Here is a 15,297-nt window from a genome sequence, read left to right as displayed (position 1 = left end):
ATTGATTCATTCAAATGAAAATTAGATTTCTTTCAGAAAATAACATTTGGGATATAGCATATTAGCAATTTGCGACATGTCATGTGGGAGGAACAGGTGACTTTGAACCTATGGTTCCCAAAGCTCTCCACCACTGGGGCTTTCCTTGTGTCATATCTGGGTCTGTTGTAGACTAATTGATGGAGATTGATTGATTTGATTAGTCAACAACTCCGTTATTGTTGTATCATGTGACTACCAGGACGGTAGAAGGCGAACTAGATTTATTTTTTCATCTAGCAATTCCTAATTTCCTATATAGTCTTAAGGCTAACTTTGACCAGTTCCTGGCAGACTGGTTTGCTTTGGGATCCAGGTATGCTGCTTGAAATGGACAGTTGGTGCAAGATAATGTCTTCACTAAAACTTTAATTTTTTTAATGTACTCACTGCAAGGTTACTTTAATTTATTCTTCATTAATACATATAAACCAGTACCATGGAATTTGGACTTTTCTATAAGCATCAATAAAGTATGTTTTCTAGAAATTGTTCAATGCTTTTGGACATTATAATAGCTAGGCTAAAAAAATCCTTAAACAAATGGGTTCACATAGTCGTATATATAAAAGGGTCACAGTGATTTCTTTGGTCTTTACATTTTCACATTTTGTTTCATATTTCTGTTTCCTCTTATGAGTCACTATTTTGATCACTATGTTATTGGTTTGCAAACAGTTTACTGCAGTTCATTCCTTAAGATCTCAGCTCCTTTATTAAAGCAACAAATTCTGGACTGAATTGTTTGTGTAATTTTACTACTTCGATGTAAAAAAGAATTAAAGTTTATGTTGACCTTACCTCCATGTCCCTTCTTGTGATCATCTTTAGAATGACGTGTCTTTCCCAGCTTCATTCCTGAAAAAACTCCTTTACCACTTGTTCTGTAAAATAAGCGGTTACAATGTAAATTATGTTCACATTCAATAGGATTGTATGGCTTGGATGTGTTCATGGTGGCCTAGAGTTTCCGCACGATTGTGCTGTTTCTCTCGGTAGAATTTTATGTGCAATTTGTGTTCAGCGAACTTGGGTTTCTACGATACTTTGCACTTGTTTTAAAAAACATCACGCTGGAAGCCCACAAAATTGGCCATATCTCCAGAGTACATTTATCTCCATTGCAAGTTTCCGCTAATTTCGCTTGTTTACAGGCCTTCAGGGTGACTTTAAAAATTAAGCTGGTTGTTTTGGGCACAAGAATACTAAAAGGTACATATTGAAAGCTTTTAAATGTGATTTTTTTAAAATTTACTAAGAAACTGACTAATGTACCCCAATATAACTAGAAAATAGTTTTACATTTATTTTAAAAGTGAATTTCAGTAATTTAAAGTCAGGTTAATCAGATGGTGGATTGACACTGTGATTAAAAATGCTTATTTTCAGTGATAAACCTATTTTCGGCTGTTTTAATCAAACTTCACCAAATTACCACTTTTAAATATAGGAAGGACATTTTTTGGAGCAAAATATTTCAAAAGAATTTACATTTTAAAATGCTGCCCGATTGCGCTGGTTCATGGCAGACTTTGTGTTTGGTGATATGCACATGAGTTTGAGCTGAAACATGGCGGGAAACACTTTGCAAAGCAAGTGCAATTTTGGGCACAACTTGCGCTAGAATCGGCAATTATGCCCAAAGCGGAAACGCTAACCCGATATGTTTACTTTTATATTACATGTCTTCTTAAAGGATGGATAACAGTGTTCGCAATTTACAGCATATACATTTTATTCAGTGAGTGCATCAAGTATATATTTATATGTATACCATGGGACAAATACAATTGCAGGACATCCTTTAAAGTGATATTGTGGAAATATGAATTCACAAAATTTTAACTTGGGCTATTATGTTTGAAGGTAATCTGAGAAATATGTCAATGTCTTCAATTAACTTAATATTTGGATTGTGTAATACCTGATGGAAAGAAGATAGAGAATAGCAATGGTAATTGGGATGGGAATTGGGAGTCATTGGGAGACTTGATGGATGTCAAGTCAGGTGGTTACTTGGCACAAGAAGCCAAATAGGTAAGGGTGATTTTTAAATTTATTTTGAGAATACTGTTAAAAAAAAGGACAGATAAATTGAAGGAATGAATGAATGACCTATCTTGAAGACTACAAAGTAGCAAATGTTCAAGTTGAAGATTGCAAATTTCCTGAAAAATAAGGGCAGATTGGAGCAGTGGACTGAAACAAGTTTAGGATTGTGTGAAATAACTTCATTTGAGATCTAAAGCAAATTTAGGATTGTTGGACCAGGGGGAGTGAGACTTCTAATTCACTACATCAGTTGATTTCCTAAAAATTAGTCTTGGGTATAATATTGTTGTTACTGTCAGGAGAATTCAAGTTCGGAAATGTTTTGATTTTGGTTATTTTGGGTTTACTTGTAAAGAAACGAGTTTCAAGCATTTTGGGTTCAGAAGTGCCTGCCCAGGTGACTCGGAATCTGTAACTGCAGTTTCAGCGACACAATTACATTTTGGGGAATTATAATATAAATAATTCCCTACATATTTGATCTCTAGTATTATTTTTGGGTATCCACACTTTGGGCCCAAGTTTCGAGCCGCACCTAGAACGGCGCAGTCCCGACCTGGACGCCCGTTTTTCGCGCCACAAAGTGCGCCTAAAAAAACCCTCCATATTCTCCACCTCCCTGCAGGTCCCTGGCCCTCGGCGCAGCACAGCAGGAGCTGTAGGGGGTGGAGCTAGGTCTCTGCGCCGAAAACAGTGCTGGGACCTCTGCACATGTGCGCTACAGTCGGCACGCAAGTGCAGTAGCTCCAGGCGCCGAACTGTGTGGGAGGGGCCCGAAGCATGCAGCCCCTAGCCCTGGCCGAATGGCCTCACTGAGGCTGCGTGAATAAGGCTCCTCCCACAGCCAGCTCCTGCTTCCTCCCGAATCGACTCCCGCTTCCCGCCTCTGGACCGGACCCGACACCCGCCCCCCCCCCCCCCCCCCGGACCGGACCCGACACCCGCTCCCCCCCCCCCCCGGACCGGACCCGACACCCTCCCCCCCCCCCCCGCCCCCAGACCGGACCCGACACCCCCCCCCCCCCCCCACCGGACCGGACACCCGCTCCCCCCCCACCGCCTCTGGACCGGACCCGACACCCGCCCCCCCCCCCGGACCGGACCCGACACCCGCCCCCCCCCCCCCCGGACCGGACCCGACACCCGCTCCCCCCCCCCCCCCGGACCGGACCCGACACCCGCCCTCCCCCCCCCCCCCCCGGACCGGACCCGACACCCGCCCCCCCCCTCCCGGACCGGACCCGACACCCGCTCCCCCCCCCCCCCCCGGACCGGACCCGACACCCTCCCCCCCCCCCCGCCCCCAGACCGGACCCGACACCCCCCCCCCCCCCCCCACCGGACCGGACACCCGCCCCCCCCCCCCCACCGGACCGGACACCCGCTCCCCCCCCACCGCCTCTGGACCGGACCCGACACCCGCCCCCCCCCCCCCCGGACCGGACCCGACACCCGCCCCCACCCCCGGACCGGACCCGACACCCGCCCCCCCCCCCCCCCCCCGGACCGGACCCGACACCCGCCCCCCCCCCCCCGGACCGGACCCGACACCCGCCCCCCCCCCCCCCGGACCGGACCCGACACCCGCCCCCCCCCCCCCCCCGACCGGACCCGACACCCGCTCCCCCCGGACCGGACCCGACACCCGCCCCCAGACCGGACCCGACACCCGCCCCCCCCCCCCCCCCCCCACCGGACCCGACACCCGCTCCCCCCCCCCACCGGACCGGACCCGACACCCGCCCCCCCCCCCCCCGCCCCCAGACCGGACCCGACACCCGCCCCCCCCCCCCCCACCGGACCCGACACCCGCCCCCCCCCCCCCCCGGACCGGACCCGACACCCGCTCCCCCCCCCCCCCCCCGGACCGGACCCGACACCCGCCCCCCCCCCCCCACCGGACCGGACCCGACACCCGCCCCCCCCCCCCGGACCGGACCCGACACCCGCTCCCCCCCCCCCGCCCCCAGACCGGACCCGACACCCGCCCCCCCCCCCCCCCCACCGGACCGGACCCGACACCCGCTCCCCCCCCCCCCACCGGACCGGACCCGACACCCGCTCCCCCCCCCCCGCCCCCAGACCGGACCCGACACCCGCCCCCCCCCCACCGGACCGGACCCGACACCCGCTCCCCCCCCACCGCCTCCGGACTGGATCCGACCTGACCTCCCTCTCCCTCCCTCCCTCCTTCCCCCCGACCCGAACCGAACTGACCTCCCTCCCACAACCCCCCCGACCCGACCCAACGCCACCTACCTGTAAATCTGATGCTGGGGACGGGCCCTGCCCGAAGTCTCGGGCCCGGCCCGTTCAGCCTCCCTCCCCCTTCTCCTTCCCCCCCCACCCCCCCCAATCTCCTTCCCCCCCAATCTCCTTACCACCCCCCAATCTCCTTCCCCATCTCCTTTCTCCCCCTTCTCCCCCTTCTCCCCCATCCCTCCCCCTTCTCCCCCATCCCTCCCCCTTCTCCCCCCTCCCCCTTCTCCCCAATCCCTCCCCCTTCCCTCCCTCTGCTCCCCCCCTCTCTCCCTCTACCCCCCTCCTCCCCCTCCCCTCGCTGTCAGAAACACAGACACTGACAGACAGAGAATGAGAGACACACAGACAGACAGAGATAGAGACACTGACAGAGACACACTGAGGGGGGCATCCCAGCACGCTGTTGGAGGGCTCCCGGTGCTGCAGTCGGTAAGTAGAAAATGTTTTATTTATTGATTTAAATATTTTTTTAAAATTTCTTATTAATTTTTTTTGATTGATTTATTGGTTGATTTATTGATGTATTTATCATTTATTATTGATGATGGCTCTTTATTTGTAAAACTGAAGTGTTTAATGTTTGTAAACTTCCCTTTAAACACCCCCCCCCCACCATTCCCTACGCCTGATTTGTAACCTACGCCTGATTTTCTAAAGTGTAGACAAGGTTTTTTCGAGCATACAAAAATCTTCACTTACTCTATTCTAAGTTAGTTTGGAGTAAGTTTTCACTGCCGAAACTTTGAAATCAGGCGTAAGTGGCCGGACGCGCCCCCTTTTGAAAAAAAAATTCTGTTCCAAAGTGAAACTGTTCTAACTGACTAGAACTGGAGCAAACTAAATGTGGAGAATTCCGATTTCTAAGATACTCCGTTCTATACCAGTTGCTCCTAAAAATCAGGAGCAAATCATGTGGAAACTTGGGGCCATTATACCCAGCAATCTAACTGAGAAGTGTACACATGAATGTTCTCTTGTGGTCCATTGATGGTGGCACGTGTATGACCCCTAGTGAACTAGAGGGGTGAAAATGTGTTTATGTTCCCTTGCATTCATCTGGATGATTGGAAACTCTCTTCAGATTTTCAAATTACTGCCTTTCCTTTCATCCAAATCTTAGATATTTATTTTAACGTATACAGCATTTCTATTTTTGTTGGTGGTTCAAAGACAAGCAGCTCGTATATAATGGGGAAAGCTGCCTCCCTATGTTTATAGACAACATGCAAAATCAGATTTGGATTTGGATGGTGATGATGTGAATTTTGGTACCTTTGACTTCATAATCAAAATAAAGTCAAATGCTCTATCATATTAAATAACCTTAACCACTTTCAGCATGCACACATCTTCCAGTTTATAAAATTGACACAATAATATAGTTTTCTGGAAATTTCCAATGCTAATGTTAAAGTAGAAGATAACTATAAAAATTAGTGCTATTAGAAACAATCCTGTTTTCTTGCTAAAGATCTTATTTTTGGTTGAAATTCTTTGTTGCTCATAGGGTTAAATAGTTCCACTATAGCTATTTTTAATACCTCGTCTGCTTCACGTTTTCACTCTCAGCCTTTTTCTGTCCTCCAAGTTGTCTACCATTAGCCAAAGAGATGGGACAGCTGGACACTGGGACTTACGACTGGTCCGTCCCATTTGATATTAGGGCATTACATACATTAAAATATACATCCCTCTGCCAAGCTTCCTGTCCTCAAACATGGAATGCACCACATCCACAAAGGCCAACTCCCAACTGAATACCAGCATGAATCATTTAGAGAATTGATGGCAGTTGAATTTTGAGCCCCGATTTTAACTGGAGGTGAGGGGCAAGCATGGATCCGGTGGAGCGAGCATCAAGTTCGCCCTGGCTCATGATGTGTGGCCAGGGCCATTTTAACTTCCGGGCCTCATTCAAATATACCAAGTCTGACCAGCATCTGAACCTGGTATTAATGTCGTCAGGCCCGCAGGTGGGAGCTGGGCAAAAGGCCGTAACCGGGGACCTGTGAGAATAGTCCCTGGCAGTCAGGTAAATGGTGGTGGGTAGTAGGCCATCACAGTTGGGGGAGGGAAGCTTGGGTCCCTAACGGGAGTGCTCCTCCAGGCCCCGCAAGGAAACCTTTTAAAAAAAAAATGACTTACCTTTTTGGTCCTCTTCTGGGTTGTTGCTCTGTTGCACTGGGTTTCTCTGATGAAGCCAGCACAAGGCATCAACTTCGTGATACAAAGTTAAAATAGCGTCAGGGTCTGATTGGCATCATCAAACCCCAGCTTTTTCATTTTAATGAGACCCTCGACTGCCTGCGACAAGGGCCGCATGAAAGGTTTCCTTAAACCTGGGAGTTAAAATACCAGCCGATGTTAGTGGTACGTCAAGCGAGAAGGCAGGATGCTGCCTCTATTTTAAGCCTGTATGCCCCATTCTTGTCAGGTATGGACGGTTAATATCAATCTATTAGACTTGGAGCTGATCCTCTTGAATAGAAGCCAGCATTTTTCTGTTATGTACTGGCCGCAACACATTCCAATTGTTCTAAACTTAACTTTGGCAAATGCTCTTTACGTTTTTTGGCTCAAATATATTTTCCTTCTAATGGTGTAGCAATTTATTCTTAATAAATATCAAATATATCCTTAATATTTTTGCTAATAATATTTAAGAAATGGGTAAATAAAGGCACCATAGAAAACAACTGCAAAATAAACGCAATCGTGGCCAGTGGCAGGGAACCTTTTCAGAATCTCACTTCTGTCATCATCTCAGTTTCAACAATTTGTTTTTTTAAAGTATCTTTGTAACTTGTCTATGCAGTCATCGGAAATAGTATTCCAAAATATTAAATGGTAGAAGTACAACATTGAAGTTAAAATGAATCAAAGAAGAATTATCAGTTAGAAAACCTTTTTTCTTTGGACCTCTGGTGTAAGATACATCTCAGAATCATGGGAGTTGTTATATCGTCGTACTTTAAAAAAAAACTGGTTCTGCTTCTTATAACTTAACTTTATATTTTTGAGTTTCCTTACTTTGATATGGAACAAGCCCCCTCCATTACTAACTGCAAACACCAAGTGAACAGAAAGTTTCTATTTTCTCAAGGAAATAGAATATTACACTTTCTGTAGCCAGAATTTAATAAAACTGCTGAAAAACACTAGTACTGGTAGCGTTTAGACAATTACTTTGAAGGAACTAGTTGATGTCCTCTGTATTACTATACTTGGACATTTCTCACAGCTAGAAGATTAACTTTTTCTAGTGATGAATTTTGCCAACCACTATTCATTAGTTTTATCATTGTTAAGCAACTAATACTTTCATTGTTTTATTTAACTAGCATTTTTTCATGCTTATATAAAAACATCAACATTTTCACTGATATTTTTCATTCAAAGCCATTGTTGTATCTGAATATATCAAGTGAATCTCACGATGTATAAATGGATAGATTATCCTAAATAAAAGCTGTTCACTTAAAAACAATTTCTTCTTAACAATAACATATCCCTCAGTGTCAGATTAAATTCGAATAGCATGAAACAAATTCCTCATTACATCGATTTTGCTCGAGTCCTTTCATTAAGTGCTTTGGCAAATCTAGCTTAATTCTAAGTGGAGATGACTGCACTTATATTAAAGTTATATGAACATTAATGAGTTCTGAAAATTTTTTTACATCAATATTAGATCGAAACCATTTGTCTCAAATGCAGATTGTAGTTCATTGTTGAAATAAAGCACAACAATGTTCAACAATGCATGTATCTGGCGCATTTACTCATTGGGATGTTTGCTTCAACTTTGGAAATACACAGATCCTTTCTTTCCTGCAGCATCTCATTGTCATAAAGACATGTACACAACCAAAACATTCTTCATTCTGGAGTTTTGTTGAGTAAATCCTACATATGTATTCTTTTGTTAGATTTTACACCCCAAGTATTAAAATATTACTACAATCCTCAAAAAAGTTAAATAGCCAAATTTTACTTTCAAAACATATATCTTCTGGGTAGAATGCTTTATAGTAATTTTAGATATTAGTGTCTACTTTCCAAAATGTACGAATATTACATACCGTATAAAACTCTTGTTTCTTCAGTTTGAATTTCTTTCACCCGTCAAAATTCCCCACATTGGAAAGAGCAAAAATAAAAAAAAGAAATTCCTCAGAATATATTGCTCCTCTTATTATTTTGCAAACCCATCTTGGTGGTGATATTGATGGCACTCAAAAAGAAAGGGAAAGCAGCAAATGGAAAATGTGACCCAAAAACCCTTTAATTGGGACAGAAGCAAGAGACTGTGCTGCTGTGAGAGGGCACCTGTTGAATGTTGCATGAGATGGAGAGAACCTGAGACTCTGAAAAGAATGCTTAGATCATTCATTCACATTGGAACCATCCTCCATTTCAAGGGCAGCAGTGACACACATAATCTTACAGCTATAATCATCCATGAAATACCATTAAACATTGCAAAAATCACTTTTCTCTGTATAACTACAACATATGATGAAATCCTACTTTTTCTGCTATTAATCATTCTTGAAATTTAAACTTTCTGCATTTTAGTTTCTTAATACATGATTAGATATTAAAAATGCCAGTCACATCATTCCTTTTTGTCTTTTATCTGCTCATTTTCCCCATTCATTCTTATTAGAAATTATTTAGTTGCATACACATTAAGGTACTTTTACCTGACATGCTGTTTTAGATGAAAGAGGGTTTTTATTTCTATTTATTTATTATTTATTGAATTCTACCTGCATTCTTAATTAGCGGCTCATTGTAAATAATTAAAGCCAGACAGATATCGATTTCCCTGTGTTCAATGCGTTTAGTGACACGTTGAATTTTGTAACTGTTAAAAGGTAGATGTTAATTATTGCTTGTATTTTGAATTAATTTAATGGAAAATATTCCCACAGATGAAGGACCACTGATGTATAGCACTTCTCCCCTTTTTAAGACCAATTCCTACCTGTGAAGAATAATCTTGGACTGAACAGATGCTCTGCAGCCACCAGCAGAGTGACATGCAGAAAGAATGGATATGATCTAATGATATCGCTAACAGGCTCACTGAATACAATGGGGTATGGCATGGAGTTGCAGTTCTACATGCTGGTTGAGACTTATAAACCAGTGCTGCAAAACTGAACTATAGTCTTGGCTGGTAGCATTGTATAAACTGAAAATTGGCCTATAAAGTGTGTGTAGAGAGAAAAACTATACAGTACAATTGTTCACAATCGACATGAATATTGATGTGATCCGGCAATGGCAAAATCAGTTCCGTGTGAATTCATTAACTTCTTTTTACAAAAAAAGCAGGACATATGATGTTAACATTAGTTATGATCAAATAGTCTATAGAATATGACAGTTCTCTGCTACTGTGGTTTGGTGGGAATGTTGCTTGAGATGGGCAGCAGGTCAGAATTGACTAGTTGAGAGGTGAAGATGGATGACTATTCAGAAGTTTTCTTTGATTATATTTGAAATCAGTTTATGCAGAGGATTCTGTCGAGAAATTTGATTAGTGAGGTAGGGATAGAAGTTGGACACCGTTGACCTATTTACTGGGTCCAGAACAGGGGCAAACAGCAGCAATTTCTAGATGCTGTTTTACATGCCCCAAACACACCCGAACTATGTTCAACACCATATTGAGTCTGACAAAATGAGGCCCGAGGACGACATTGGGTTGAGCCGTAGGCCTCCAGTTTCTGGCATGCTCACCTATTTCAGGCCCCAAAATGGGCCTAAACCAATTTCTACCCCATGGAATCCAAGATAGAGTAAATAGAGAGAATCTATTCCCAGTGTTGTGTGAGTCAAGAACCAGAGGACACAGATTTAAGGTGATTGGCAGAAGAACCAAAGGTGACATGAGGAAAAACTTTTTTAAGCAGTGAGTGTTTAGGATCTGGAATGCACTGCCAGAAAGAGTGGTGGAGGCAGATTCAATTGTGACTTTCTAAAGGGAATTGGATAAGTACTTGAAGGAAAACATTTAGGAGGGCTACAGGAAAAGACCAGGGGAGTGGGACTAGCTGAAGTATTCTTTGCACGGGCATGGGCTCGACAGGCCGAATGGCCTCCTTCTGTGCTGTAACCATTCTATGATTCTATGATAAGATGGATTGTATATGGTTTGTGGCAGAAAGTGGGTTTGATGTGAATGATCTTTTTTTGTTCCATATTTTCTTATATTTTATTGGTACCAGTGGAACATAACCGGTCACACTAAATGTCAGATGCCTAAATGGTTGCTAGATGCTGAGGTGTTGCTGTCCTGTATAAGATTATTCTTTACAGTTAGGTTATTGGATCCAGTGCTGGCCACCAGCCAGATCTCAGAGGTTCACTTCCTACAGCTGCATCAAGAAGATGAGTTAAACCTCAAGCTCCTGTGCTATTGATGGTTGGTTTACTGGAATGCCCACAGACAGGAGATATTAGCTGCACAATTGTTATTCTTGTTACCTTTCCACATGCTCCAGACTCCTTTATTTCTCTTTAATATTCGCTGTTAACAGTTTCATTTATTTTAACTGTAAAGTTTATTTTGAAACTATAATCAAGAGTTTTGGATTGAGTGAGTTTGATGGAATGAAACATATGCTATAGTTGTAGGTAATAAACAGAAACAAAAAACGTTCCTTTTTTTAGGTGTCTCAGCAACCTCAGAAATCTCACAGTCGAAAAGTCAGTGACAGGGGAAAGAAACTCTTTGTAGATGCAGCCTGTCAGAGATAGATCTTTAACCAGGCTCTGAAGTCAAGTTTGAGTTAGCAGAATTTCTTCCTCCCAATCCTATCAGCAGTAAGGTTTATTTTACCTTGGCAGTTGTGCAGTGATAGTAGCACTGGTGAGAGCGCGGGCTAATAGAGAATCATAGCATTGCTTCTGGAAAAGGAAGTCGTGTCTCACCAACTTGACTGAATTTTGTAAAGTTGGTGGATGATGGAAGCCCAGTTAATATTGTGCAGATAGATGTTCAAAAAGCCTTTGATAAAGTGCTGCACCACTGGATGTGATGTAAGGTTGTGTCGTGGGAAGGGCAGGCAAATCTCAGTTTAGACGGATAATTGGTTGCATTCGCATAGACCGAGGGTAGTTATTTATGGTAGTAGCTCTGCGAATACAATGTATGAAATTTGGGGTTAGATTAGGTGACAGGAAGTACTTCCTTTTGCAGAGAGTCATTGAACCCTGCCATAATTTGCCTGTACATGCGCCAAGTATGGATTTGATACAAGTCTTTAAAAGGGAGCTGGATAAGTTCCTGTGAACGGAAGATATCCTGAATTATAGAGGGTAGGTGTGTTAATTTGAACGAGTGATATCTATCACTGTGGATCCATTTCCTGGAGATTGTTTGGTTGCCTTTGAGGGTCAGAATTTCCTAAATTGGGCTAAGATATTTTTCCTATTTTCTTGTTGTATGACTGCGGAGGTGAGGGTGGAGTAGGAGTAGACAGTTGTGTAGATTGTTCCATGTCAGGATGGGACATGAATGATGGATTAGCTGCTCTTTTCCTGTCATTTTTATTACCTTTGTATAATTAAAATTGGATTGGTCAGTAACAGGAAAATCAATGTAGTGTGTTTTTCATCACTTGCCCAAATGGATGTGCTGATGAACAAGGGAAAAATCTAGGCTAATGTTTTAAGCCAATGTATCATCCACTCCCTTAGGCTTAATTGAGTAACACAGCTTGGCACAGGTGAACTTGTCAGATCAAGAAGTTTGTTGTGGAGAAAGGATTAAAGTCAGTTTTTGGTGCAAGTCAATAATTAAAGACAAATGGCATTCCTGGATGATTCAATTTGCAGTCAGGCCAGCTTCTTTTCCTCCGGCAATATTTAGGTGTGGTGCTTGTATTCCAGGAAGGATTTTGGAGCATTTTGGTAATATTACAGAGGTATATTTTAGTGCAATTGTGGAAGTTATTTTGAATCATGTTGAAGCAAAGTAAAATATAGCCAGATATGCCAAAATAACAGACATGATAATCACCAGATTATTAATATTTTATCATGTGATTTCTTATAGACCAAAAAGTTGATTAATTTCAGTATTACTGTCTTGGACACTATTTATTAAAGATGTAAAATCCATAAAATACTATAATAAAATTGAAAGCCTTTAAATGAATGTGCATAAAGGAACGGCATTATATGAAAAATAACCACAGATTTAACAGGAAAAGCAGAAGATTCTCGGGGAGGGTAGGGGCATAATTGACATAATTGAAAGGAATGCACCCACTGGGAGCCTCGGTCACTGACCCTGGAAGACTTTCCAGAGTCAGTGGGAAGTTCTTTATTTTAAATGCCATTGGTGAGTGCATCTCGGGTGCCTGCTTGCCTGCTCTGAGAGGCTGCAAAATGGAACATACTGCACCCAGTCTGTTGAATGGGTGGTGGTCTCAACCCCTATCCTCCTCAGAAAATAGAATGTTATGCCCCTGCAGCTCCTTTTGTTAGAGGAATATATTACAATTAAAGAAAAAGTCCTCACTTGTTTTTCTTTGGGCAGCCTGAACCTCCAGGTGGAATTCACTCGTATCAAGTGGTGGCCTGGTAGGCTTGGTCCTACTAGCCATCCAACCACTGATGCTATGCCAGGTCCCCTCTGAGTACCCTTGGACATGTGAGCTCCTTTCATTGGGGATCTCCACCCCTGGTCCTGCCCCCTCATATCTCACTGGCCATGCAAGGGGCAGGCGGTGGCTCTGCCCTTTACAAAACCTCACACAGACCCTGATATTTGGCTGGGACCCTGACTATCCAGGTCTGGCATTGTGGTAGGAATGTGCCAGAACGGCGGAGGGTTTTTAAGCCTATGCATCTCTAACCTGTTACTGATGTATATCTCATGAAATTAATCATAAGGCATTCTCCTTTGATCTTGTACTATGCAGCAAACATTTCATCTTGGTCCACAGCACACAAATGGTTTCTTTTTTCAAACTCTTTGTACCCCAATTCCAGAATTTAACATCTAAAGAGAGAATGGTGCCACATTGCAGGCACGGCTATAACAATGGCTAACTGTTGGTGAGGTTTGAGGAGGGGAAAGGGTGTTATCAAGCTCAGATAAATCTAAGTGCCCCAGATTTAACATGTATTAAAGGAGCAACATTATCACTTATTACTTTTATTAAGTGAGGGTTTGTTGCAGATCTTTCACTGCAGATTTTGTTTTAGTGTTAGTATTGGTCCGGCACACCTTCAATCCAGCTCCTCCAGATTAGATGGATTGACAAGTACAATAGTGAACCCTGTCACTGTCCCCCGGACAGCCTTTGAACCTGGGTCAAGCTAAAGCCTGATGTGCATCTTGTTTAACCTCATCTCTCTAAAAATGGGGGTGCAGCAGGGTTGGAATCAACACACGCTTATTGAAATAATACATTTTTTATATTCATAATTGCGTATTTTAATTGGCAGATTGACAGTGTTATAATTCAATATTAGCCAATCTCCAGCCACGAACAAGAGAGAGAAATACTACTCCTTTAATTATTCGAAGAGAATAACTTCATTAACATTCTTTGCTGGCATCCCACTTTGTGTTTCGTCTCTATTCCACTGTTATGGATATTCCTGACTGCAGGAATCACTAGTATTAACTTCATGCATGACATTTACTGATACCTACTTTTCTTTGCTTTCTTTTTTCCCCTTGCCATCCTTAGGCTTGAGAACGTCCTTTCCTTTGCTAAACAGTAAATAGACAATAGAGTGCAGAAAAAAATCCATAAATGAGCAACAGAAACAGAATGCAAACAAATGAACTAAGGCTTATAGTAACAAATGCAGTATCTGACTTTGAAGGTTTTTCTTTTCTGTGTTTCATCACATTCGGTATTTGAGGGGGATGGAATGTTGACAACAGCACACACCCATCCGGCTTGTACTGTTGATTCTATAGATGGTAGGAGATGACACAACTATAGAATTGTTAACAGCAGTAGCATTCCATACCATAATCATTCATTTAAAAATAGTTAGAGAGAATCAATTAATATCCCCTATAAAGTCAATGGGGTGGAAATTCATTACTGCCCATTTTGAGGCGTTAATCTAGGCGGAGCGCCTTGAAAAAGTTTGTGCCTCCCGCCGAGAAATTTGTTGGAATCGGGCCAAGAGCTGACAGGGGCGGTAAATCAGCCATTACACACTTGACCTGAGATGGGGGGGTCGCTAACAAAAATGGTCACATTAAATTCTGAAATCCATTGCGCATCCACCGAAGTCCAATTTAAAATCCCGGGAAAAGGAGAAAAGGAAAAGGAAAAGCGCGGCATAGTGATGCACCCATTAAAGATTTCAAAATCACATGTTTTCAAGCTGTACTGTTAGGTCTGTTTGCCGCTTTAAACTTGGAGGTTCACGCACAGTGCTCTGTGCATACGCGGCACTGACTGTGACCTCCGAGGGAAATTTTTCCTCATCCCTTTAAGTAGTCACCAGTTATCGACTGTGGAAGGCTGTACCGAATGTTTTTTCATACCTGACTAGTGGTGGTCGCTAAATGAGGCGGCCGGACCGAATTTAGCGAGTGGGGCACTAGCATGGTCATTGCACCCGACTGACGTCATGATTGGACTGATAGTCAGCAGAAAGGTGCTAGCGTTTCGCACCCCAGTTAGACTTCAACTGAATTTTCCGGCGGGATGCTAAATTTGCGCGCCTGGTCGCTAAGCTATTACACACGTTTTAATGCCCCTTCTGGCTGCTAACTGAGGCACTAGACAACCAAATTTCCAGCCCATTGGGTGTTCAAATCGATTCCTACCTACTTCATGTACGATAGATTTATCTTGACAAACAATGAATGGTAGGAATGTTGTGCTCTGATTCATCTTCAGAAAATTTACCTAACATCCCATTTTCCAGGACCCCAATCAAAATTTCTTT

At 43.4% G+C, this 15,297-nt stretch overlaps 1 protein-coding gene across 5 annotated transcripts in view; it reads right to left on the bottom strand.

Annotated features, from left to right (window-relative positions):
* otofa (otoferlin a) overlaps positions 1-15,297 on the bottom strand; it is a 655,153-nt gene that overhangs the window by 216,491 nt on the left and 423,365 nt on the right. For 2 of the 5 annotated variants that reach the window (XM_070884403.1, XM_070884402.1), the window contains exons 8-9: positions 4,256-4,270; positions 851-906 (exon numbers count right to left, since the gene is read on the bottom strand). In XM_070884403.1, coding sequence (XP_070740504.1) covers positions 851-906; positions 4,256-4,270 — 71 coding nt within the window. Of the gene's footprint in view, positions 1-840; positions 921-4,255; positions 4,271-4,495; positions 4,541-5,085; positions 5,094-15,297 lie in introns of all 5 variants that reach the window. The other 3 variants (XM_070884401.1, XM_070884405.1, XM_070884404.1) reach the window with 2 other exon arrangements.

This window comes from Pristiophorus japonicus, chromosome 7 (assembly GCF_044704955.1).
Source record: "Pristiophorus japonicus isolate sPriJap1 chromosome 7, sPriJap1.hap1, whole genome shotgun sequence".
NCBI lineage: Eukaryota > Metazoa > Chordata > Chondrichthyes > Pristiophoridae > Pristiophorus > Pristiophorus japonicus.
Note: the sequence above shows the minus strand (reverse complement) of the source record. Positions and strands in the feature narration are given on the sequence as shown.